This window comes from Sycon ciliatum, chromosome 13 (genome assembly GCF_964019385.1).
Source record: "Sycon ciliatum chromosome 13, ocSycCili1.1, whole genome shotgun sequence".
NCBI classification, from domain to species: Eukaryota; Metazoa; Porifera; class Calcarea; order Leucosolenida; family Sycettidae; genus Sycon; species Sycon ciliatum.
Genome location: NC_088655.1, coordinates 7467333 through 7493957, shown reverse-complemented (window position 1 = coordinate 7493957; position 26625 = coordinate 7467333). Strand labels below are relative to the sequence as shown.

General features: G+C 46.7%; 2 protein-coding genes across 2 annotated transcripts in view; one reads left to right on the top strand and one right to left on the bottom strand.

The window, feature by feature from the left end:
- Nucleotides 1-26625, top strand: part of LOC135829454 (uncharacterized) — a 125153-nt gene that overhangs the window by 80181 nt on the left and 18347 nt on the right. Inside the window, exons 4-12 of the mRNA XM_065341859.1 lie at nucleotides 1163-1261; nucleotides 2256-2378; nucleotides 15622-15690; nucleotides 16983-17376; nucleotides 20667-20893; nucleotides 22112-22318; nucleotides 23770-24870; nucleotides 25367-25544; nucleotides 25875-25935. Coding sequence (XP_065197931.1) covers nucleotides 15625-15690; nucleotides 16983-17376; nucleotides 20667-20893; nucleotides 22112-22318; nucleotides 23770-24870; nucleotides 25367-25544; nucleotides 25875-25935 — 2234 coding nt within the window. The 5' untranslated portion in view covers nucleotides 1163-1261; nucleotides 2256-2378; nucleotides 15622-15624. The remainder of the gene's footprint in view (nucleotides 1-1162; nucleotides 1262-2255; nucleotides 2379-15621; nucleotides 15691-16982; nucleotides 17377-20666; nucleotides 20894-22111; nucleotides 22319-23769; nucleotides 24871-25366; nucleotides 25545-25874; nucleotides 25936-26625) is intronic.
- On the bottom strand, nucleotides 4617-11029 carry LOC135829129 (uncharacterized). Its single transcript, XM_065341535.1, has 3 exons — nucleotides 10930-11029; nucleotides 9286-10869; nucleotides 4617-5110 (listed from the first exon to the last, which is right to left on the bottom strand). Exons 1-3 carry the CDS (start codon nucleotides 11027-11029, stop codon nucleotides 4617-4619), a joined length of 2178 nt encoding a protein of 725 aa, XP_065197607.1.

Here is a 26625-nt window from a genome sequence, read left to right as displayed (position 1 = left end):
GAATACAACGTGAGGAATGAAAGCAGTACAGTGTACGCAACTACGCGCATCAGACGTCAGCTGACGTGAATACAACATGAGGAACGAATGCGTAGTAGTATGATAATGCACAACAGTACAACAAGCAGTGCTGATAGACACATAAAATGGAGTGGCTCTGCACCATTATCGGTGGGCTGGATATAGACTGTACAGGCACTATTGGGAAAGGTTTGATAATGAACAGTGCTGTGGGGAGATAATATTCATACATGCATGAACTATGGAGAGAGAGAAAAAAAGGGCTGAGGAAACATCAGAAACAAACACAAAACTGGTACAGCAATATCATGATACGTGACAACTGTAAAACATTGCACATACACCAAGCAGAACATGTGCATGTATATGTATTGTATGAACTCGGATGGAGAGTCAAGGATTATTTATACAAAGCACAAAGGACCAAGAAACTACAAATTACAATAATTATAATGTCCACTAAAACCACCAGTTACTAAAAAATCAGCTCATGTGATAAAATCGGACGACACTGACCGTCGGTACTGACGTTCTACAACTAACTGGCTAGCAATGTTATCGCATGAGCTGATTGTTTAGTAACTGATGGTGTTAGTGGACACTCTAGTGTAACTTGTAGTTTCTTGGTCCTTTTTACACTTTATAAATATGTACATGTGGATATGTACATGTGAATATGTACATGTGCACATAATTGCAGGTGATGGCAACAGCAGTGTATGGAAGTAGAAAAAGAATTCACTATCCGGGAGAAGCAAGTACTGGACCAGTTATTTGTACCAGGAATGCCTTTACAGGAGGTTCTATCCTGCGTTGTCGTTTATTCTCGGGCCCATGTCCCGAATTTTTATTGCTTTGCGTATCCTCCTCCTGGCCCGAAGCGACTCGATTGCAAGGACGCGAACCTTCGTAAATACTGAGTCACCAAATGGCAGTACCTCACTGCTTTGGTGAAGCCGAAAGGGCTCCCGAAGGGATTATCCCGACATCTTATTCGGGGGGGGGGGGGGTAATTATGTTCCTTGGCATTGTGTTGAGGTTCTACATTAAGAAACTTTTTCAAAGTTTGTCTCTGTGTCCCTCCCCTTGTTGTTTCCCCAATACAAATTATCTTCAATATTCTCACCTCTCCCTACTCCAGGATCAAGAAACTCCATTGCACCAAGCCTGTGGCAACGGCACGGCGGAGGTTATAGAATTTCTGCTTCAAAAGGGTTCAGATCTTTTTGCCTTGAGAAAGGTAAGTCGCACTTTTAGTTAAATTGGCAGCGTCGAGATAATCATCGTAATATGCCGATGAATACAATCAAGTGCGCATTCATATCACAAACATTGCAACCAAAGAAGTTTTAACTCTTGTCACAATCATGAGTGAAGGTTCGTGACTAAAGGAAAATGGGAAACAACCTAAGGTTATATATATTGAGAAAAGAGAAAATGAATGTGTCAATACGCCAATAAGAATTATTGGATAAGAACGACAATGCTTGCGATGTGTGAGATAGGTACATGGTGAGTATTGTGCAAAGTTAGGAAGTCAGTTGTATGTGAGACAATGTGTTGATAACAGTGACTCAATTTTAACCTTGGGTGGTGAACCAATAATATTCATGTAAAAGAGGAAGGACCAACACATTACGAGTTTTGACAACGACCCACCAATGCAACGAGATAATACATAGTCAGATAGTGCGACAACAAGGCACAAATCTGCCCGGGGTACTGGGACATTGAACGACTTGACACCTAGCTCCAACGAATCTACGAAGCTAAAAACACCAACCTTCTCAAATAACTTGGAAGGCTCACGTGCGGAAAGGTCCAATGAGGGGGAAAACGCAACAAAGATGTGCACGAGGTATGTCCATCGGGAACAAAGATAACAGGATAATAAGGAGATTGGTAAGACCATTGTGCAAACCGGTCTAACTACAACTTAACAACGCGAATCAACCAATGACGAATTACATTGTTTTCTCTGACCAATACCATACTTGAAGTATGCATTTTAAAAAAATTGTACAATTTTCTGATCACAAGACATAGTTTGGCTCCACTATTATAATGTGCTAATGGGAGTTGTGATAATTCTCAGAATGGGCGTTAGTCATTAGTTTCTTGAATCTGCAAAGTATTCAAAATCAACTGCTGTTCTGGTTTACAGAGCTATCTGCAATGTTTATCAAGAGGTCTGTTTTACTTTCTTGTTGATTGACCCTTGTTCATTCTACCAGGACAACAGTACATGCCTGGACTCTGCAATAGCAAGTGATGCCTGCGAGAACGCTGAGCCTGCGGCTAGACTACGGGCCATTATCCGCCATCTTGAGAGCAAGTATCCAGAGGAGCAGGAGAAGGTAAGCGCAACTTAGAAGAAAAGAAAATACATCAAAATGAATTTCCCATTCGAAAAATTGGGTAACCAATGAGGTAACAATATCACTCTATTCCCTCTAGACACTCACACATTGTCTCCCTGCTGCAAACACCGCTTTTGATCCACCAAAATATTCAGGGTTGGCTCAGTATCAGGTTACTGGTTCAAACTAATGATGGGTTATGCCCAAACATTTAGTGACCCAAAAGTGACGTTCGCAGCAGAAACGTCCCTGTGTGGGTGTTTGGAATGAGTACAATAATGTATGAATGGCTGCAATGCAGTTTACTAAGACTGCGGAAATGATGCAATAGTTGCAAATATTAATATCAATGAGTACACTCAAATGTCTCTTACCCGAACGCCTCAGGTACTGGCACGCCTCTCTACCGGGCACCATTAGCTTGAGTTCCTATGGCAAAACTGCTTCCAATTTGGGGGTTTGAATTATTTTTCGTGTACACTAGTGTCAGTTTATCACTGCCCACCTGTGTAATTCACTCATTTTCATCAAGACAATTTTATCCTGAATACGCGTAATATGTGCCAAAAACACGTCTTCAAAATGTGGTATAATACATGGTAGACGAGCTGTCCTGAGATAACGGCAAACCTGAGATACGGGCAGTGACGTTCGTTCTGATACTGAATCACTCACTCCAGCAATAATATTTGAGCTGCACCATGGCAAAAGTGTGCTTATGGCAAAATGGTCACGAACTGAATTATGGATTCAGCCCAATGGATGAATTCTCACTGCTTCTGGTGCAGAAAAACCGCAATCAAAAAGCTTGATAAATCGCAAGGAAAACTAATCGAATTCAAAAAGCAAATGTGCACTCTCTTTATTTTATACTCAACTTTCAACGAGTTTTTCTCAGTTTGATGTCGCGTGCCATAGGCACCCTTTTGTCGTGTCGTGGCTCATTTAATAACTAGAAGAGAGCATATCTGAGAAAACAAGAAAATTTGAGCAAGTTGATATATCCAATTTCGCTCAAATTTTGCAGGTAAGTTTCCTTTGGGGTGTAGATCGACTGTGCAAGTCCCGTGCCCCATGACGCCAGAATACCAGGTCTCGTAGATCACGGTTCATCAGTTATTCTGAGTCTCTTGATCAAGTGTACGTGCACTTACAAGGATCGCCTGTTGATATTTAGATTGGATCAAGTGCATTTTGATGCCCAGCTTAAGAGCACGCTGGTCGCGTTGTAGGCCTTCCAACCGGGACTTTCCCTCAACATGCAGCACAGAGACTAGGGTGAGTAGGGTTCAAATCGCGTTTTTCATGACGTAAGAAATCTGTGATGTGGGCACGCCACATACCATGTGGAACCAGTGTAGCCTGTGCTGGTCAACTCCAAGCGACCTTCATGGCACGCTCGACGGTGCATTTCTTGCTGTTGCAGATCTACATCAAGCATCAGCATGTAAACTAGCCACGGTTTCTGTTGTGCCAGGTTCGAGGTGTGCGAGGTTGGTGTGAAATAGGCGTACTTGTTCTTACTGCAAGAGGACATATCTTAAAGAAGTCTTGCCAATGCAATACTGCTAGTGCTGTAACGATAGTGTCTGCGGGTTCTGAGCAGAGCATGCAGGAAATATGATGCGTCTTACCTCCTCCATTATGGTCCGTGACAATTTATCACCGCTACTTTTCCTTGTCAGAGTCAACAATACACTTCGTTTTGCAGCTGGTCTGCAAAGCTGAAGTGACACACCGTAATGTTAAACCAGCACGTGTGTACTTCGGAGTGACAGAGCCTACGTTCAAGACCCGGTACTGAAACCACAAGGACACATTCAACAATGAGCAGAGACGGAAGAGCACCGAACTTACCAAGTATGTCTGGAAATTGACGGAGAGACAGGAAGACTACTCGATCCAGTGGAGTGTTTCAAAACGAGCACAAGACTACAGCAACATCAGCAAGAGGTGCCAACTTCGCCTTTCGGAGAAGTTCCGATCATAACCGCGGATAGAGAAACATGCCTCAACAAGAGAAGCGAGCTCATCTCGAGGTCTAGACATGCCAGCAAATTCTCGCTCGCAAACTACACTGGTATCACTGGATGAGATATGCGGTGTTTTCACACACACACACACACGCACGCACGCGCACGCACGCACGCACGCGCACGCACGCACGCACGCACGCATGCACGCACACACAAACACACCTTTGACCTTTGACGCCCGTCGCGTAGCGATGATGGCTCAGACGCGGCAGTGGGGGGCGTGCCTCTTCAGGTCCCCAATGCGGCCAAAGGAACGGCCACATGCGCAACGGAACTCTTTCGGTCCGGGTGGAGGAGGCTGCTGACGACACAACCGCCTCCAGGTTGGGCGATCCTGGGCTTGACGGATCCATTCTCCCTCCCCGATCTGGGCCGCAGCTAGATCAGTGACAACAACGTCACGCCATCGCTTCTTCGGACCGTGGCGGGGGCGAGTGGCATATAACTCGCCAAATACCATCTGCTGCGGAGTGCGGAGTTCCTCCATACGGGCAATGTGCCCCAGCCAGCGCAGACGATGCTGTCGGAGCAAATCGGAGATGTCAAGAGACATGCCAAATCGCCTGCCCAATTCTACCGATGTGAGCCTGTCCTCCCACTGCTGGATCCGCGATACACCGAGGATAGACCGAATACAGGAGCGATGGACGACGGTCAGCCGATGGACGTAGGTAACCTTCACAGCCCATGTCTCTGCACCGTAGAACAGAGTGCTCAGGACAAAAGCGCGATATACCATGCACTTAATGCCGATGGATAAACCCCGGCACCGGAAAATCGGGGTCAGGAGGCAACCAAACACACGAGATGCCTTGGCCAAGCGGGAGGTGATCTCCACGTCCAGTGACCCATCGCAACTCACCACACTACCGAGGTACCGTATTTTCCGGGGTATAAGCCGCACCGGGGTATAAGCCGCACCCCCCTTTTTGAGGCAAAATATTGACTAAAAGTTGGTATTCGGAGTATAAGCCGCACCCACAAACCAAGATTTTTCACACTCATTGACAAATGGCCTTTCTACAAATTTATTATGGTTATGGAGCTAATTACCATGTTAGATCAGATTATGAAGTGTTAGTGCACCACAGGTTGCTGCAGAGATGTTGGTGTATTGCTGTGTTGACTACAGATCACTCCATGTCATCTGCACTATCTCTTGCAGTACGCAAAATAGAGTCCCTGTATACGCGTACCGTATGGTGTAGCCCGCACACTAAAACTAGTAAAAGTGCCGGGATAGCAACACAGGCGCGAAGCTGAGTCGAATGACATGTCACATGACGTCAGCATGCATACTGATGTATGCTAAGCATTCATTCGCGCAAGCATATTCGGTGTATAAGCCGCAGGGGCGATTTTGGCCCGATTTTTAGCGAAAAAAAGTGCGGCTTAATAAAAAAATATAATAAATTTCACGGTTCGCGTGAGACTCGGCTGGAAGCCGAGTTTTCCGCATCCGCCGTGGGAACGCCACCACCCTCTAGGATCAAGGCGCAGATGCAGCTCCTTAACGGTGGGAGGTGAGTAGATCAGACCCACCACCAAGTGGTCAAAGACCGAAATCCCATTAGCTGCATCCATGTTACCCTCGTGCCAGGCCACGAGTTCCCAATTAAGGAGGTTCGCGACGGTTAGCGCCATGTTGGATTTCCGAATTTTTTCTGAAAAATAATGCCTTTCGGAGTGGAAAAATGGGACGCGATCTTGCACAGAAAATAGTTTGACCATGACTTCGCAGTGCTCGAGTCGAGACAAGATTTGAGGAAGAAGCTCAGCCACTAGTGGACTTGCGGATTTGTTTTGACATTGGCGGTTTTTGGATAGCTCGGTTCTCCTGCCGACGTGTCCTGGAGATGAAGACGCGGGAGAGTAATCCGTCACCCACGACGCGGCCTCTCATTCTGCGTACTGGACGATGCAAAAAGCCGAGGAGGGGGACGCTTCGCAAACTCAAACGATCGATCGGGTTCCTGAAAAACGGAAAGGGCGATCTCCATCACTAACGCCACTGGATTCGACTCCCGCGAAGAGGTCGTTCAGTGCCCCTCTTCACGGTCGACGAATCGTTCATCTCAGGTATCTGGCTGTGGGATTGTCTGCGTGCCAGAATCCTGGCTGTGGCAAACCTCTGGCGCTCATTGATTGCGTTGAAGAGAAGAGGTACGACCCGGGCAGCGTACTTGTCATTCCGTGTCAGCAGTGTGGGATGGAGAATTTTATAGATACAGATAGCCCTGTAACTGCTTAACACCCTGGCCCCCGTGCTTCCACAAGCAACACCAAAGCTGCTTTGGGTAAGTGCGTTTTTCAATCTCATAAGATTTACTCATGATATTTGGGAGTCATTGCCACCCTATGGCTATGGAAATGTATGAGCACACTGTATGCGCGGCGGTCGCGAGCGTCTGTGTGTTTGCATAGACCTGCATGTTTGTGCATGTGTGCACCATACGCATGTATGAACATGCACATGCATATGCGCTCATGTGGACGTGCCCTCGCACACATACTATACACACCTGCATGACCGCTCCCAGGGCATGTTGGTGTTACATGTGTATGCGGGCATCTCCACTCATGCGCATGAGTGTGCACATGCATGTGGGTGGGTACGCACACGTGCGTGAATGTATGTGTGTGTGTACGCGCGCGTGTGTTCTATTGCGTGTGAGAGCATGCATGTGTGTGTGTGTGTGCATGTGCGTGTGTGTGTGCGTGTGTGTGTGTGTGTGTATGTGTGCACGGATGTGTGTGTCGATGGTGTGCATTTTTGTGATTGGTGAACACTCTGATCCCTAAACCGCGATACCGGAGCTCCCGAGCTACAGCCTCAGATTGATTTATAGTTCATCGTTGGGAATGAGTTCGTTGCTCATGATGCTGTTGCGGATGTTGCGGCCCTAGCTAAAATTGTCGAAGCTCGCCCTGATGCCAGTATCCTGTAGCACTCTGTCACTTTTGCATCAGCATGTTCGGCGATGGAGTTTGCAGAACATCAGCAAAAGCGGCTGGCCACCCTTCAACCGTTGGTTCAAGCAACGTGCTTCTCTAAATCAGTTGCAGTGCGGGCAGCTGCCAGTGGGTTGGTGATGAAGCACTTTGTCTTGTCCTACAAACGAAGTGGTGAGCCAGCCATTTCCAGACTGATGAAGGAGCAAGTCGGAGGTAAGAAGCGGGTGACAGTCTCAAGGAAGATTATATTAGTGGTGGCTGAACACCTAGCGAAGAACCAGCAGCAACCCAACTATAACGAACGCCCTGTGGCACAGTGTTTCACTTGTTTGTGCGCACCGTAAAATACCATCATTTTTGCCAGTGTGGGGACACGTTCTAGCTCGCATAGTTGAAGAACAAGAGGACTCAATGTTGTCTGATTCGTTCCAACATGTCAGCTTTCATTGTAGTTTGATATGGGGCAGTGCTAAGCGCTATCATAGCTACATGTACATGTATCACAACCAAGTACCAACAGGAGAGTAATCATGGAGAAAGGTACCTATCGATAATGCGTGCACCCAGGGTTTTCCGGCAAATTTACTAGTTCAGCTATTCCATTCTTGTATTGTTCTGAACGCCGAGGGCTCTAGTGAGTTTATGCAACACCTAACAGCCAAAAATCCAATAAGTTATGAACAAAGCAGCAGCAGAGAAGTACAAGCAATATAGATACGTGAATTTACCAATTTTAGGCAAATTTTGACAGTTTTTTGGATTTTTCTCCAGAATATGCACGGTGACCCCTATTTTCGCCGCGGTAAACCTGTTCCAACCCACTTATAGAACGTGTTTGAAGTATCCACATATGGGGCAAACTCAAAAATAAGCTGCAAAAAATATTCAAAGTTTCATTTTTTGCGTCTTTTTGTTCTTCTCCAGGAAATGACGACCTGGATCCCATTGTCAACTAAAGTGTACATTTTTCGGTGTTGATATCATCTTAGTCAATACCTTGAACAGTCTGTCAAATTTTATGTCATATTTTTCGTCCTAACTGATGTTATGGACGATTTCTCATCAATTTTGGGATTTTGTGTTATTTTGTGTCATCAAGGAAAATTGTGTTTTTGGCAAGACCTATTCGGGCAATTGAAAAACTGATGTTACTAAGCGAAAATATAAGGCTGTACCTATTCAAACCTGATGTCAGATTGGGCTGATGTTGAAATTAATTTTTTGGGGCTAACTGTCCCGAACCTCCTTAACTGTGGGTCGCAGCACGGCTGGAAAAATTCCTTCCGCTTCCAAGCAGGACTTGAACCTGGTACCCTCTGTTTCTCAATCATGGTCTTAGACCATCCCACTATGCCTACCTGTGGGAAGTGCGGCTTATACCCCGGAAAATACGGTAAGTAAAGCCGGAGACCATCTCCACAACCCCACCATCATCGAGGACGACCTCAGGTTGTAGGTCCCCCAGGCCGACTGCTATGGCCTTTGTCTTGGCGATGCTGACAGTGAGACCCCACTGAGAGGCACAGGCGATGAACTCGTTTGCCAGGGTCTCCAGATGTTCTCTTGATGTGGTGTATACAGCGGCATCATCAGCGAACTGGGACTCGGTAACTTGGTACGTGTTCAGTCGCGCCTTGGTTGTTCGATCCCCAACAAGCTTCCGCCAGGGCGTGAGCGCAGGGACACGCCGGGAACAGAAGAGCGGCAATGCCAAGACATTACGGCAGCAAAATACAGATTGAATAGGGTGGGGGCAAGAGTACAGCCTTGGCGAAGACCATTGTTAATTATGTCCTCCGTCAGGCGACCAGATATACAAACCCGAGCCCTCATGCCGATATGTAGGGACCAAATCAAGCTGAGAAGGGTAGGTGGAATACCGAGCTTCCCGAGGACAAGCCACAACGCCTCACGGGGTATGCTGTCATAAGCCTTCTTCAGGTCGACAAATATGACATACAGTGGCGTATCATGTTCGATGGCCTTCTCGATTAGCTGGCGCGCCACAAACACCATGTCGACGCACCCACGTCCCTTCCTAAAACCGCACTGTGACTCAGGCAGCACATCTTTGGACAGTTCCTGAAGGCGATCCTGGATAACCCGTGCAAACATCTTACCAACTACATCCAACAGGCTGACGCCTCGCCAATTGTCACATGACCGTAGGTCGCCCTTCTTCGGTATGGGTACAATCTCAGCGTCACGCCACTCAGAAACAACGGAGCCACCTGCCCAAATCTGGGAAATCAGAGAATGAATACGCCGGTGGAGAGCAAGACCGCCACCCAGCACCAATTCCGGCACAATACCTGAAGAGCCACCAGCCGTGCCCCTACTCATCCTCCGCATTGCAGCCATCACCTCCTCAAATGTCGGGGCCATGTCAAGTTCATGACGCGGCTCAGCAGTAGGCATGTTATCAATGACATGCATACTAAACTGACTAGCAATGTTGAGCACTCTGTCAAAGTGTGCATGCCAACGCGTAACAAGACTTTCCGGGCTGTCAGTAAGGTGTCCGTCTCCATCATAAACCGCCGAGTGTGTGACCGTACGCCTGCCATCATCCACTCGCTGTAATTTTCGGATGCATTTCCACATCACACAGCCATCCCTTTGAGCACGCTCAGCATCACCGACCACCTCACGGATCCATTGTTCCTTTGCACCACGCACCGCCTTCGCAACCGACCGCTGGGCTGATCTTAATCCGGAACGTGTTGTTTGATTGCCTGCCGACAACATCCTTTCATAGGCACGTCGCTTCGCCTCAATAAGTGGCTCCAATGCTGCCCTATTCTCCAGAAACCAGTCTGGTTGTCGCCGCCGACCATGGCCCAGTGTTCTCTCCGCTACGCTGGTGATGTCATCACGAAGGGACTTCCAGGTCTCTTCAACACTCTGGCCACCACCGGCCACGCCACCACAGGCTGCCTCCATTGACTCTCGGTACTGCAGCAACGTATCAGGCTCACGTAGGCGATGGGTGGCATACGACCTCCGCTTAGGGACAGTGGATCTACGTTGGACGAAGTCCAGGACAAGCTTCGCCCGAACCATGTAGTGGTCAGTCCAGCACAGTGCGCCGCGGACAACACCAACGTCCCTACAGTAGCAGCAATGAGCCGTACGCATGATGACATAATCAATGAGATGCACTTGCCGAGTGGCTGGATGAGTCCATGTTCCACGCTTACTTCGTCTCTTCTTGTACCATGTATTCATTACTGACAATTGATTAGCTGCAGAGAATGACAACAGCTCCTCACCAGCCTGATTGCAATTTCCAAGGCCAAATTGGCCCAAGACACAACCCCACATCCGCTCATCCCCTGGCATGCCATCGATACGACTCACAGCGCTGTCTGCATAGTCAGTGCTGGACCCGACGCGCGCGTTCAAATCTCCAAGCAGCACAAGAACATCTCTGGATGGGATACTGTCCACAACTCGTTGCAAGTCATCGAAAAACTTGCGTCTTACGTTCGGTGGGGCTTTACTCGTTGGAGTATAAACATTGACGATAGAGACACAGAAATCTGCGTGTCACTTACCTCCACCAGGGAGTTTATCACCTCGCTTGGCGACAAGAAGACGAGCAGTGACAATACGCGAACTGACGGCGCTCCACTGCTCCCCTCCGCTCTTCCACATCCCGGTCACGGCGGAATTCATCAAAATTCCAACTCCCTCGTTCCGGCGGCCGGGCTCATTCTCCAAAGACAAAGGCCTCCCAGAGTGCAACAACGTACCGCTCCCAGCAGGCCAGACGTCGCTTTCAAACCATTTGGTCTCCTGAATACCAGCAACGTCCACGCCGAATCTGCCGAGTTCCTCCACAAGAAAATCCAGTTTCCTGTCAACGGCGGTATCCGAGACATTTCTATTTTTAATGCATTTTTTGGCATAACCAGCGTCCTCCACCAAGGACCGAACGTTCCATGTCGCAGTGACCAGTGTCCTCTTCGCCTTCGTCTTCCCCGTCCTCCTCGTTGTGACCATAATTCATTCAAATAATTCAAAAAACTACAAATTCCCCAAACCACTTCGTCTGACTAGTGCAATGCGTACAACAAACCTCCCGACAGCTCGCAAGGCTGTCAGGACGGGCCACAGCAGCCAAGGCCTGGTCTCCACCATACGGCACTTGGCTGCCAAGTGTGGCTAATCCATCATTGAGACAGAGCTCAAAAAAAGCAAACTGCCTCCTCCAACAACAAGCACACACACACAAACACACACACACACACACTATCTATCTCTCTCATGCACACACATGTTCACCTTCACTCTTTCACACTCACACCAAACCACATTTTTGCGCCATTAGCCACACTGCTATCTGCAATGTAACACATACTACCCAGCCCTTTGGCGTGACACACCTACCACTGAAACATACTTAATTCCTGCATCGGTTCTACATGTATCTCCCATCTTGCTTATAGCAATATACCTCAGCCATGACACTTGCACTCATATTACGCACAGTGTATTCCAGCGCTAATGTTATCTCCTCAAGCTTCGTGGTTGCAGCACTGCCTTAGCCTACATTACAATTACCCTATAATAACACAATCCCTTGACCTGATGTTGGCGATGCCACTCTGCTCACGCCTGCCCGTCACCAAACGACTCCCTACTTGTAGCGATCTCACTGGCCGATTGCCCGCCACCCTCCTGGCACCTCCACCCATCTGCTGTACACTGCCTACCCATCGCCTCTTTCCGCGCTTTCATGCTCACACCTGCCTGTTGCCCGCCACCCTCCTGGCACTTCCACTGTCGCGCCTTGGCCCGCGCCAGCTTTCTCCCCCTACCTCACACCAGATTTAGCGCTAAATTTGTTTATGCTTGTGGCCCTATGTGTTTATAAGCATACTGTTGGGTAGACCCGAGTATCAGTTGTCTGATGATTGCTTAGCGGCATGAAACTCAGAGTTAAAACCAACCTGAACGTCCTCCGCTAAGTCTGCTACATTAAAATTACCCTATATAACTAGCAAATAGCATTATTATGTTTTATCGTGTGATGAGTGTTTTTTGAAACACGAAACTCGGAGTTACGAGAAAGGTTTTTGGTCTCTGTTGTTCTGCCTCTTGTGGTAAGCTCTGCCCTTGTTGAGGTATTGAGCATTATTTGCAGCAAAGACCCTAGACACTTTGTTGTATGTACTACGTATACACGTATATTAAAGGGGAACTACACCCAAAAATCAAAACTTCATGGTCCGTAGAGTTTTGGACGCTGAGTCGAATGGTGAAGGTCCCACTTCGATCCGACCAAGCGTTCTTGAGATATATCAGTTTGCAATTGTCCTTTTCGGGTCCGTGCCGTGACGTCACAAACCCGTGACGTCATTGAGACTTGGTGATCCTTTGGCCAGATCCAGAAACACTGGGATTTCGCATCTTCTTTCTGTTTGTCCATGGAAGAAGAGGGTATTTGTGTTATCATGGCTTCTGGCTGTGTTTTTGGCTACTATAATCTTACTGGTAACCCCCCTGGGATGAACCTGCACCAATTTCTGAAGGATTGTGCTTGGCACAGGCTGAGCAGTGCACCATAGCAGCTATCAAGCGACATAATTATTTGCTTGACAATTTAGGGACTACAATGTAAATCCTTCGCGTGTGTTCCAGCCATTTGGCAGAGGAGGATTTTCAGGAGGAATATTATGGCACTCATCCGATGCGGACGCTGGTGGATGAAACTGTGGTGCGTCCTTTTTCGCACGCCACACTGTGAAGTGTTAGTCGAAAAGCGGAGGTGAGTGCAATATTTCAAACACACTAGCTACTGTATGTAGTTCTTTCTTTTCCAAAGCATTTGTAGAATTGTTTTGGACTACATCACTACGAAATGTGAAGCTTTCCGAAACCGGCCTGATGAGGTGGACGGCAGTAGATCTCCTGTTTCCCTAGGCTATGCTGCGTGCGATCGATGAACCTGTCTGCGATTGCTGTTCTTGATTTTACAGGAAGAAGATCAAGAGCGGCTGTACCATCGGTCGCAGTGACTCACTGTTGAGCTACGACCACTGCCACCGCCCCAAGGTTATAGGAAGGACTGTTTGCAGCGCCAGCGCCTCTAGCTGGCATGTTTTTTTTCCTGTATGAACACACAGTATGTACTGCTGATAAGCTACATCACGCAATGACCCGCAGTTCAAGGAGAGAAGATAGTCCACATACCGGCAACGGTGTACACCTATTCGGGAACTCGTTGGGTTTTCTCAGTATGGATGCAGATGAGAGCCAGACATTATTATTATTGTGTGTATGCGTGCAAGCGCGTGAGTGTGTGTGTGCGCGCGCACGCGCGTGAGTGTGCGCGGACGAGCGTGAGTGTGCGTGCGCGCGCCCGTGAGTGTGTTTGCGCGCACGCGCGTGAGAGACAGACATTATTATTATTGTGTGTGGGGGTGCGCGCGTGTGTGAGTGTGTGTGCGCGCGCATGCGCGTGAGTGTGTGTGTGTGCGCGCACATGCGTGTGCTTTTGTGTAATGTAATATAACATTCCAAATATATTCCCGTCATCTATTCTGTGTTCTCCTTTATGTCATTCTCTCCCCATTTGCGGGAGGGACATGGAATGACAAGTAGTAGATGCATTTGCGTTAGTGATCCTGAGGGATGTGTGGGTATGCAACCAAGTGCATGAGTGCGCGCATGTGTGCGTGCACGAGCATGTGCACAGGCACTTGTATGCTTATGCACTCGTGTGCGCACGCGCTTGTGAAATTGCGTGTCTGCGTGCGTGAGCATGTGTGACTACTATACTATGTGCCCACCAAGGTGAGCACATGTGCGTGCGTGTGTGTGGGGCGCAGGCGGATATGTGCACACATTTTAGAATGATAATCAAGGACAGAGCTGTTCCGGTAATGCAGTCATGAGACACCACAGTAGGGCAAAACGCACTCAATATGCTACTGTGCTGCTGCTGCTGCTAGAGTGCACAGCGTAATTGTTGGTACACAGCTACGTGAAATACAAGAGAACGTCTCAGCATTCTGTAAAGACTAAGTGATAATGCAAAAGGTGAGAATGTATTTCGCCACAATACGAATTGAGTGCAGTCCACTTATGTGAGATAAAGCACAAGTGAACCGATACACATTGCACGACTTGCACGGAGATAATGCTAGCCATGTTACGCAGCAAACTCCATGTGCAGGAGTACGAGTGAGGAGACTATTGATCTGAATAATGTGCGAATACAAAATTTCACACAATTTACGATATGAAGAGAACGATTCGATTTGTGAGCATTACGTAGGACTATACTGTGAAAACACTTACGGATTGTCAGGGTTGTCTGAGCTGCTTTGGCTGCCGCTTCATTACGAAATAGCCCAGCCAACCGGTTGCCAGATGTTGCTGATGGAGAGCGACTTCTCCAATTGCAGTAATTTCTGCTTCATCCACATTTACAGCCCGATTGGAAGCCACCGCTTGCGCTGCCATATCCTTTCCTGAAAATTTCGGCTCATGCCCGAAGCCAAACATTTTCAGCTCAGGCTCTGAGCTTTCAAGCTCGTCTGATACGTCGGAATCGCTCATGGTGAGGACGTCTTTGTCAGAACTATTCCTTTCACATACGAAAATACCTGTACTTCTGAGCTTGGCCCAGGCAAGCAAGTCTCAATGACGTAGAAGGGTGTGTTGGGGGTGTGTCGCGGCCGCATGACGTCATGGCGCGTCCCCCGAAAGTACAATTTAAACCGAAGATATCTCAGGAACGCTTGGTCGGATCGAAGTGGGACCTTCACCATTCGACTCAGCGTCCAAAACTCTACGGACCATGAAGTTTTGATTTTTGGGTGTAGTTCCATTTTAAGTTAAGGGGGCGTTCGAATTGTCTTCAGCAACTGTTCGAACAATTTTTTTAAAGAGATTAGTTGAAATGTCCCATTAGAACGGTTTCTTTCATTTTAGAGTTTTAGTTGAATTGTCGATGACGTCCGATAAGATCGACCATCTCCACGCACTACGTGACGTAGCTTTTCCAAACCCTTCGGGAAAAAAGTCAAAGAATGACAATTTGAACAAGCCCTAAGTGAATAGCCATAAAAGAAAAGAATTCCTTCTGCTCATGCTACCCTGTCCGTGACCGTCTTTCCTAGCACCTCACTTCACTCCAACCATGTTTCTCTACGGACTATTCTCTACCAACCACCTCTTCCCTATTCCTACTTTTACATCTGTCATTGTGTTTCCTGTGTGTTCTATTGGCAATGTAGGTAATGGAAATTGTTCGACATGCCGCTGGGAAGAAGACTGCTGACCCTCACAACCGTCGTTTTCTTCAGGTAATAGAAAGCACAACATGTTATGAGTTATGACTAACTGTCCACCAGTCTAACCAGATAATTATACCATGAGCAAGTGTGACAAAGGGCACAAAACTGACCAGGAGTGCTTAGCTGAAAAACTGACAAGGAATGCTCAGATTCCCCTTCCTTTTTTTGGGTGGTCTGTTAATTTGCCTCGTTGGGTTGTAGTAAAACCGGTACGTCCAATTGTCTTATTAGTGAAGTCTTTATACAGTAACGTTCGGCATTCTTTGTTGCTGTGGGACAGAGCCCATGCTCATCTTCATTGCGCTTTCCTTCCCCTCTTTGGATATTTCCTTACCTGAGCCTCCCAAGTTGGAAGGTTGTTGGTTTACACATCTTAGATGTGTTTGAGTGAGTTGTTAGGTCGTTGGATGTCTCAGTACTTGTTTTGTGCCCTGTTGTCCCACTTGCTGCCAGTGTATTATCTGTTGCACTGTGGGACAGTTGGTCATAACTTGTAACATTTTGCCCTTTATTTATTTTTTACATGATAACATTGGCTAAACATCCGAGCTATTCAGGTAAAGTCATTATTATCTGTTAAACTGAGTATTCCAAGTACCCCTTGCTATGGAGAGTATCGTGGCAATTGAGGTCATTCACTGATGTTATGTACATAATAATTGTTAAAAAGGATGAAGTTTCGTTTTTAATCTGTGCATATGGTAAAAACTCGTCTGTACTTTCAATACGTTTCACAAAGCTATCACCGACTCATTTTTTCGATGTCCACCATCCTAGTGTTGAAAGTAGCAAGAATCTTCATAGATTTATTTCCTGCCTGTGTTTGAATTCAGGCAAGTACATGTGGGCAGTGCACGCCGCTTGCCGAAAGAACCATATAGCAAGCTGATCTTCTCATTTACATTGTCCGACTTATAAAAACATTCATCCCCACAAAATGTTCTCCTCACATACTTTACTGTCCAACAGATGAACACTGCCAACTATGGAGCATTATCATCTTCACAGCTGTTTAGGAAAATTTGCCTTCAACACTTATATCCAGTAATTGTTATAATTTACTAAGAAACGGTGGACATCACGCAACTGCATTAGAAAGGAAAGGGGGTTTATCAAGTGACAACCGCTCTATTCAGTTGCTATTCACAGTGAGTGGCCCGAAACGTCACAATATTTTGACGTCACTGATAAAGAATTTTCATCCAGCGCATGCGCCACGTGTAAACAGCAACTGCATTGAGTGATTGTAAGTTGACAAAACCCCTATTCTGTAATTGTTCTTGTGTGTGTTATATACGCAGACTTACCTTCAGCTGGAGGAATTTTATTCCGAAGGCCAAGTGGACGCTAACACGCTAGTTGTTCTAGTTAGCGGGGAACAACTTGTTGGGAAGTCCACACTAATCAAGACATTGAGAAAAGAAGAAAACAATGGCACATCAAACGACTCGAAACGAACCCGAGGCATCCAGATGTCCAACTTCACTGATGAGCGTGGTCAGCATTTGCGTATCAAAGATCTCGCTGGGCAGGATGCGTTTTCAGCGACACACGACATTTTCTGCCTATCCACATCAGTACCAAGCCTCGGTCTTGCTGTTGTCAATAGCAAATGGGACGCGAAACTGATGACAACAAGCATAACCACCACAGCTGGTCGGTTTTTGAGCCGGATGCCACCAACGGTAACATCAGGTCAGTGCGATACTTTATCAAATACGTTTATGATAATTTTTGTTTGTGTCTGTTGATCCGTATGTCGGCATGTACTGTAGCAGACATGTTAATTCAGTTGATTGACCAGGGCCGGCGCCCTCAGCGCCTACAGAACACTGCGTGCAGTGCACAGTCATGTTTATTCGATGTGACCAGCGCGCTGCAGCGCATAAATGCATGTGTGTACCGCTTGTCCACGGCTGCATGGCGAGTGCCCTGGGGCCGCAAGATGTGTGACCGGATTTCCATGTCCACGACATTACATGCATGAATGAATGATTCGGGCATGTGTTTGACTCTGTACACTGGTGCAGGGAGGGCACTGTGTGTGTGTGTGTGCATGCAGGTATGTATGTGTGTGTGTGTGTGTGTGTATGTGTGTGCATGCAGGTATGTATGTGTGTGTGTGTGTGTGTGTGTGTGTGTGTGTGTGTGTGTGTGTGTGTGTGTGTGTGTGTCCCATATGGTGCAGTGGTATGTGCAGCGATTTCCAATCGATAGGTTGCGGGCTCGATTCCCGACGATTATGGTCACACGTTATTCTTCTCTTTCTCAGACTCTTCCTGACTTTTCTTTCTTTCTCCTGGGTGGTTACCAACAGCCAGTGTATGCCGGAGTATGTGGTGTGGTGTGTGTGGAGAAAAAAAAGAAAAAGAAAAAAATGGAAAAATGAAAAATAGGGATTCACTGGCCAGAAAAAGTCACTTCAAACAGCTGTGTGGTGGATACCAGGCTAAAATAGTGGCGGTCAATTCATCAGCCTTGCAAGCTGTTGAATGGTGTAATCCAAGCACAAGAAAGTTGCTATGTCTAACATAGCTGTTCCCTATCATCGCTCCCGCGATGGGCATGTCTGAGGTCTGAGGTGTGTGTGTGCGTGCGTGTGTGTGCGTGTGTGTGCATGTGTGCGTGTGTGTGTTCATGTGTGTGTTATTTATAGTGGTGTGTACGGGTAGTCGGATACCCATGCAACCCGTGAGGACCTCGGGTAGACGGGTAAAGAATAGTACCTGAAAACCTGAAGTCGCTGATGGCATCATGTACAGTGCACATGTACAAATTCATGTAGTACTCCCCATGTCTATCCAGTGTGTAAGGGAAGGGTGCATTGTGGTGTCACCATGGAAACATTACCCAAAAGGGTATCCGTGCAAACCGTGGAAAACTACCCAAACCCGATAGCTGAAGAAAAGTCTACCTGACTCAGCCCTAGATATTCATCTCTCCGTGCATGGTAAAGGCCTGCAATAAGTCCCTGGGTAGACACATTGGTGAAGGTCCAGAACATGTGCGTCAATTTGGGCCCGGGAGCATATATGGTCCCGCCGACATTTTGGATGCGTGAAATCAGACTGTTTTTCACGTGAACAAACAGTTTTATTCACAAGTGCTGTACACTGTACTTGTTGTGAACCCTCTGGTTCTCTCAAGTATCAGAAACGAACGACCACATGGCACGAGGACAACTATTTAATCTTGACAGTATATTTCACTTCGATCAACTAATGATAATGAATAACTAAGGCTGCAACCACACTAGGTACAAAATCACGTACAAACGGCATTACAGTAGAAATCGTCATGCCGACGCGTGCGAAATGCAAAATGCGCTTTGTAGGTTTTCAGCAACTGACGCACCCCTGTAGAAAGCCACGTTTGTCGTTTTCGTCGTTTTCGCGCTCCATCTCCTGTGTACAACTTTGTTTTTGTACCTGGTCGTCGTACATAGCATCAGCATCAGCATTGTTTTTGAATTTCCCGGTCTTTTCCAGCGCATGGCACACGCTTTGGTACGACAACGTCACGTGCTGGTCGCATGAAAACATCATCTATCCAGACCGAAAAGTGTAGTGTGTTTGCGTACCGACTTGTACTGAGATATGCATGAAAATTTGTACTGTGATTTTTACGTAGTGTGGTTGCGGCCTAACACTAAAACCACCCAGTAGTTATAGCGTGAAAATGACAGCGTATACGAGAAAAGCATACACATACCACATACAACTACAGCGCACTCAGCAAACCGCACATAGCGCCTGTAGCGTATACCACGTCGTAAACACCAGCAGTACGGCGGAGTCGGGATACAAATGCATTGAAAGGAACACAATGTCGAAAGCGAGAAGGCCTTTCACTCTTGAGAATTTTAGGTTTCGCAACAATACTAACGAATTGTTACTGCACATCAAGCTGAACATGCACTGCCCCATGTACTGGGTCTTTCCTTTTGCCCATGAGTGTTCACACGGAGGCAGTCTAGAAAATGAGATAAGAGTGTGGACACATTGCACATGGGCGCGTACACGGATAGTGGACATTATACAAATCTTCAAGTTATTCCGAACTTTCCAGAGTTGGACTTTTCACGCTGTGTGTGTGTGCAGTGGTTAACAGTTTTACCACACAGAGCACTATGGTCTGTGCATACAGTTATGTACCACTACCAGTCTACTGGATACCCGCACTATCATGCTACATGAATCACGTGGCACAAGTCCACAGACTTGTCACGTGCACATACATGCAGTCAGGGAAAGTGAGCTTTGTGTTTGAGAAAGAAATGAATTATGTTATTTTTGGGCATGGAATAGTCCCGCCTCATCTTTGCTGCAACAATGAGTCCACAACCGACAAGTGAGAAAACAGCTAACAGCTTCTGGATCGAAAACGTCCAGATCCTTTATTGTTGAGACACTTGAATGGAAGAGCCGTGCCCTTGGTTCAAATATTCTGCTCTCTTCTCCAATTGAGCAACGTCCGAAATGTCTATACAAAAATTGTCTATGCCCGATGGAGCCCAAGATTTTCGGAAACATTCAGAGAACTCGCATCTGTCTTCTCCATCTCCAGACTTTGCTTTCCAGAGATCTGATAATAGAATCAGCCTGGTCGGCATTAGCTACTTCTTCTTTGTTTGTCGCAGAAACAGCAGCGCACACTTCTGACTGGCCTGTGCAGCCACTTCTCCAGTAGATTACCAAGGTTCTCAGCCCGAGACCGAACACATGGAGGTCAGGCATGGTTCCATCATCACTCACGAGATATATCTTCGAGGCCGCTCATAGCACCCTAGTACGTACTATCGGTCGCCAATTCATTTGAAGTAGCATTAGCACAATTGCTTTAAAACACTCTTTTGACCATTTTTTAGCTGCATGCTATGTTATTGCAGAGAGTGTGTTGCTTAAAATCACCTTTCCTCAAATCTCCTCACCACAAATCATATTTTTCTTGTTTGCGTTTCCCATCTCTTGTTGTTGCAAATACAGACCAGCCGTTCAATGTCATGATCATTGCGACCTTCCGCGACGAGATTAAGAGAGAAGATCATGGAAAACTTGCTGCAAAGCTTGCCACAAGCTATAGTAGTGTCGAGAAGGAGTTTGGTGATAAACTCCACTTTCGAGGACGCTTTGCTATCAATGCCACCGTCAATGACGCAGACTTCGATCGCCTGAGAGTAAAACTTTCTGAGGTCTGCAGAGATATCCTGAGCGTAAGTAAAACTGTAAACCAGATTTCAATTACTACTAGTGGAGAAACTAGGGGATAGTAAAGGGATCAGGAAGGATAAAGTGTGATAGAGAGAGGCAAAGATGGAAAGATGGAGAGAAAGAGGGAGAAGGATAAAGAGATAGATAATGAGAACGAGAAAGAGAAAGAGAAAAAAAAACAAGAGAGAAGAGAATGAGAGAAAGAGAGGCAGAAAGAGATGAAGAGAAAGATGGACAGAACGATGGAGAGAAAGAGTTAGGGAGACAGAGAGTGAGAGTGGGAGTTTAAGAGAGACGGAGATAGAACTGCAATGCACACCAGTGGAGTTCTTTCGAAAATCGGCACCAGAACACAACCCCAGCCAGGCCCAGACAACACCGAAGTGCGAAAATGAGAAACAGTTTAAAAGATGCGTTGCTCGAAGAAGCCAGCCAGCCACTGCATGCCGTACCAGCACGATGGTGCACGCCCGCACACAGCCAGAATCAATGCACGTGTGGTAGCAGCGCAGGGGAAAGCAAAAGGGTTTGACATTCGGGTTGTCATTCAGCCGGCTCAAAGTCCCAATCTAAACTTCGACGACTTGGTATTCTTCCACAGCCTGCAGGCAGACTTGTCACTTGTGACGAAGGAAACCAGAAAGAAGCTTCTGCAAGCTGTGGAAACATGTTGGCATGAATACCCAGTTGCCAAGATGAGGAGCATTTGGCTGTGTCTGTATGCCTCTTTCCATCACGGCATTCTGGAGAGTGGCAGAGACAACAACTACCAGCGCCACTGTGGAGGTCGTCAAGCTCACAGTTCTGGCAAAGAACTTGGTGATCTCCATGATTAATTAGTGTCTTGGCAACTGTTAAAGGCTGCGGAACAATAACGAAAGTCAGCGAGGATGCAGACTCAATGTCATCATGGAGTGAGTCGTCATCAGATTCAGAAGAAGAGTGAAGCTGGACTGCTTTGAAACGAGCTGTGTGACATCTGTAAATAACTAATCTCTCATATGCTGCTGTGTTTTCCACTTTTCAAAGTGTGTTTGTAGCCATAAAATGCTTATGACTGAACTGTAAATATGCAATGAAGTTTTGCATGCGGAGGAAGTACGTCATTAGTGGATTGGGTTCGTTCTCAGTGACGTATACATACGTCATTAACGATAAAATGTTTAATCATGTTTGTGAACAGAGAGTACTTTACCCACTGTGTTGATATGCATGTTCAGAAATCTTGCAAGCAACCCAAAGTGCTCGGGAAGGCAGAGGAAATACTGGCACAACTGCATTACAACATCCAAGCGCCATTCTCAACAAGTCGGGAGTTTTCTAGACAGCTTTGTGCTGCTAGCCACGTAGAGTATGATGACAATGCAGACAGCATCAACACCGAACAAATCCGTCGATATCGCAAGATCCTCAATGCGTATGGTCTGGTATGTACATACTCTGCAGATTGAGTAATTTCAATTTACTTGCATTAGATGTATTTCATGTTATGATGTATGTCATGTACGTCATGTACATCTTTAAGGGGTCGTTGCAAAAGTGTTTTATCGTCCCTGAAATGAACATCGTTCATTTCTTACTCGGACACCCTCCACTCCCTTTGAAAGGAACGCAGCTTGCTATGCTGGATGATGAAAATTGCATGCATGTATATGTAGTCATGTACATATGTATAGTATCGGTCGACTTGTGATTTTTCCAGATTTTTTGGAAACTGGCACCCTACATTTTTGGTGTCTCCCGCACATAGTTGTAGATATCGTGAAAACAACAGTACATTCGGCATGGTGTGACCCGTGCAATTACTCCTTGCCACATTTGAGGGCAGAAAGACCCAAGAACAGGGAAATAAAAATTCAGCCAGGTTTACAAAATTTGGAGAGGTATGCATGGCAAAGTATGTGGAGAAGCAGATCCCAAACACATATTCTTGAAATTTGAAATGGATTTTTGATCCTCAATTCGGCCCAAATCGAACTTTCAAAAGCCAGCGGGACAGTTTCCAATGAATGGACTGTAGTGTCGGTCGACTTGCGATTTTGCACCCTCCCCCCCCCCCCCCCCCCCACCCCCTCCAACGAACGATGCTCGTTTCAGGGTCAACAAAAAAAAACTTTTGCAACGACCCCTAAAGTGGATTTGTTCTTATCCGTTGGTTTGAGGGAAAGATGCAACCGGTTCCATTTGTTCCTCCACTATGATGCCCATCCTGCCATAAGCTGTAGTTTATTATCTATTATTCAGTGGTAGACCAGCTATACACCGATACTAGTATTTGTAAGGCTGCTGGAAACTTCAAGATGAAGTGAAAATTGTGGAACAGGTTTAGTGTGTTGTTGTGCACAATATGGCTAGCTGGGGCTTGACAGGGGACATCACCTACAGATTGCTGGCTTTAGGCTGATAAAGAAATGATTGACAACGGGTGAATTGTGCTTTGCACCTTTAATGAATTGATCTTCAACAGTGAGTTTCTATGAGGATGTGCTGCATAGTCCTGCTTTGGCTGGCACCAGAGGGTTGCATTTGTGTCCATGAGAGGATACGGCACTTATTTCCGCGCAGCTCAAGCCAGGGCATCTGTACCCGTTTCCCTTACATCCATTTCTTTAAAACTTAGGATGGTTCATTTAACAGTTTCGCATTGTCTCTCAATGTGGGGTCAGGAAAAGTGTGCTGTCATGACGCGTCGATGATTGGCTGGTTGACTTCCTTTGTTTCATTTTATTTTGGAGGTATTTGACCTTTTTAATATCCATCTGTCTGCGCATGCGTGTGGAATGTGTGTGCATCTATGTTTGGGCATGTACCGTGCGTCGGCTTACAACTATGTGTGTTGCCGTGTGTATGGGTTTGCATATCGTGTTTTTGTTTCTAGATTGTTTCTTTCTCATCCCCTGAGCTCGACGACATCATCGTTAACCGACCCAACTGGTTGCTCTCCACGGTCATTGGTCTCATTCTCGCACCACCTGGGCTTGACGATGAAGATATGCTGCACTTCATAGATGGTGTTGCAAAGGTCCAGGAAGTCCTTGGCAAGCTTAACAGCTGCGAGGGAGCAGAAGGTCAGGGCCCTCTGCTGCTGCAGATGGTGATACAACTAGGTGTGCTGCTGCAGGAGAAAGAAAGGATCCTGGCACCCAGCCGTCTTCCGACCGCTGACAACTGCCTCGGCTCACTGGCCAAGAAAGATTCATCATCTCAGTCGGCGTGCGCAGGAGTCTCGTTCACGACTCAGCACTGCTTCTCCACTGCTCTTGTTATCCGGCTACAGACAGAGCTGTACGCCTATTTCCACGAGCTTCACGGCATTCCTGCTGAGCTCTGGAAGAATCTGGTGGTAGTGGCTCCAGTCCATTCCCCAGCCCGTGGTTGCATCTCCGTCACGGACAGCCTGCGCCAAGCTGTCGCTGTTGTCCATGCGCCAGTTGAAGATACGCTAGATGGCTATTGTCTGCTGGCTCTGTTGCGCAAGGTGTTTGATAGGCTGGCAGCACAGTATAGCCCGGGCACTAATTACTCCACGAGCATCCTCAGCTCTGCTTCCATTCGTCAGCACCTCCACGAGCCAAGCACCAAGTTTGGTTTCGCTGTGTACAATGCAGAGCAAGTCCGATCATCTGTAGCAACAAAGGGTCATCTCTCCACTAGCCACCGTTACGTTGATCGTGCCCCGCTTCTTCTCGAATGGCCAGTCAACCATGCTTCACTGCTCTCTGCACAGTCCTTTGAGTCCGTCCGAGAAAGCCTTGGTGAGTCCGACCTGCCTGCACTGGCCACCTGCCTGGGCATTACATCACCATCTTCATCACGTCTGCACAGTAATCATCTCCACGCTGCAGCAGCATTGGTCCACAGCTGGGCAGTTACTGACTACTATCACACCTCGACCAAGCTTCACCAGCTGCTAGTGAAATCACCGAACGCCCAGCGCTTTGCAAAGATCTGCAAGGTGCTACGGCAGCATGAAGAACTGGTGAGTGTGATGGCCTGTTGCAAACACCCCTATTTCTCTGTCTCTCTCAGTCTCCCTCAGTCTCTTCCTCTCTCTCTCTCTCTCTCTCTCTCTCTCTCTCTCTCTTTCTCTCTCTCTCTCTCTCTCTCTCTCTCTCTCTCTCAATATCGCTCTCTCTATCTCTCTATCTCTCTCTCTCTCACTCAGTGTCTGTGTCTCTCTGTGTCTCTCTGTCTCTCTGTCTCTGCCTCTCTCTCTTTCTCTAAGTCTCTCTGCACCCCCCCCCTCTCTCTCTGCCTATGTGTCTCTGTTGATGTATGCAAGTTGTTCTACCATTTTACTCAACAAAATATCTGTCACCTTCCATTCACACATTGACAATTCACAATGCTTTCTCAGCCATGTTCTTCTTGTTTATTTGACTATCAGTGGTGTGGATGATATTGACACTAACTGATGTTGATATCAGAGCCATGTTTGTTGCTTGTTTGTATCCTTGTTGCTCTCCACACTGCAGCTGGCCACCGATTTCCCGGACATATTCCGGAAGCGTCGGGTGCAAGTCGTCGAGCCGGTCTCCGCCGGAGCTACTTCCTCCGCTGTTCCACCAGACTTGTCAGAGAGCGTTCCTTCGAGCAGCCAGTCACACTCTGATCAAGCCAGTCAGTCCACTGCTGCTCGCCAAGATGATGCTGGTAAAGTTGAATGTTCTCAATACACCATGTGTGCTCCCTGTATGCTACTGCTAGTTTACTTGTGTGCACATGTCTACTTCACACTATCTTGCAACACAACTTGATCTATGGGCTTGCTCAGGTCTCAAAGAGAACTTCTGTTTGCATGGGATTCTATACGAAAAAAAGAATAATTTCCTCTGCGGATAATGAACACATGACTGTTTTGGTATGTGTGTTATGCTAACCTTTATGATTTGATACCCATTCCTATAATCGAATATGTCTGCACAGAGACATGGATAGTTTCTTAAAATTCAGTTTTCTGTTCTTTCCTGTTGAATGTTCCAGGCAATGCTGAGCATCACGCTGCTGATGGAAGCTGTGGAATTTTCCTATCCACTTCACCACTGTAAGTTCTGCTCATGCATTGCTCAACAATGAAGTATAGAACCGTTGAATCAGTCTTAGGTAACATTCAGTGAAATGTACTGCACCATTTCCAACATAATGGGTCAGGCCGGCCCAGTGATTGAGTTCTCAGACCATGATTGTGCAATGACAGGTATATGTATCATGATCAAGTCCTGACTTGAAGAGGATTGCTTCAACTGTGCTGTACACCACAGTGAGTTGGGAACACGAGGTGTGGAAAACAGGGCAACATTGATGCAGAAAGTGGGTTTTCACCTTTGCCCATAAAATTATACTGAAATTGGTGGATCCTAATTTTTCTCTCCATCCGTAAAGAAGCGGCATCTGACGTCTTTCATGTGGTCTGTTCATGTGGTCTTTTCATGTAGTCTTTTCATGCTGTCTTTTCATGTGGTCTTTTCATGTCGTCTTTTCATGTGGTCTTTTCATGTTGTCTTTTCCTGTGTTTTTTTTCATGTGGTATTTTCATGTGGCGGTGTCGTCATCCCTAGAACCCAGAATGGTCTTATTGAGCTGTGTAGTTCCCAGATCCTCTTTAAAAACACATTTCCCTATTTGAAGTACATAATCAGAAGAAAGTAAAGATTGCAGATACGCAACCAAACTGGCTATGCAATTGTGTTGAGAAACACAACCAGTTTAGGAAGTTTTGCTTGTACAAGGCCAC

Coding starts and splice junctions, on each gene's coding strand:
- LOC135829129 (XM_065341535.1), bottom strand. CDS start 11,029: ATGTGGAAGAGCGGAGGGGAGCAGTGGAGCGCCGTCAGTTCGCGTATT. Junction 10,870..10,929: donor TGATAAACTCCCTGGTGGAG/GTAAGTGACACG, acceptor CAACGAGTAAAG/CCCCACCGAACGTAAGACGC. Junction 5,111..9,285: donor GGCTTATGACAGCATACCCC/GTGAGGCGTTGT, acceptor TCTACGGTGCAG/AGACATGGGCTGTGAAGGTT.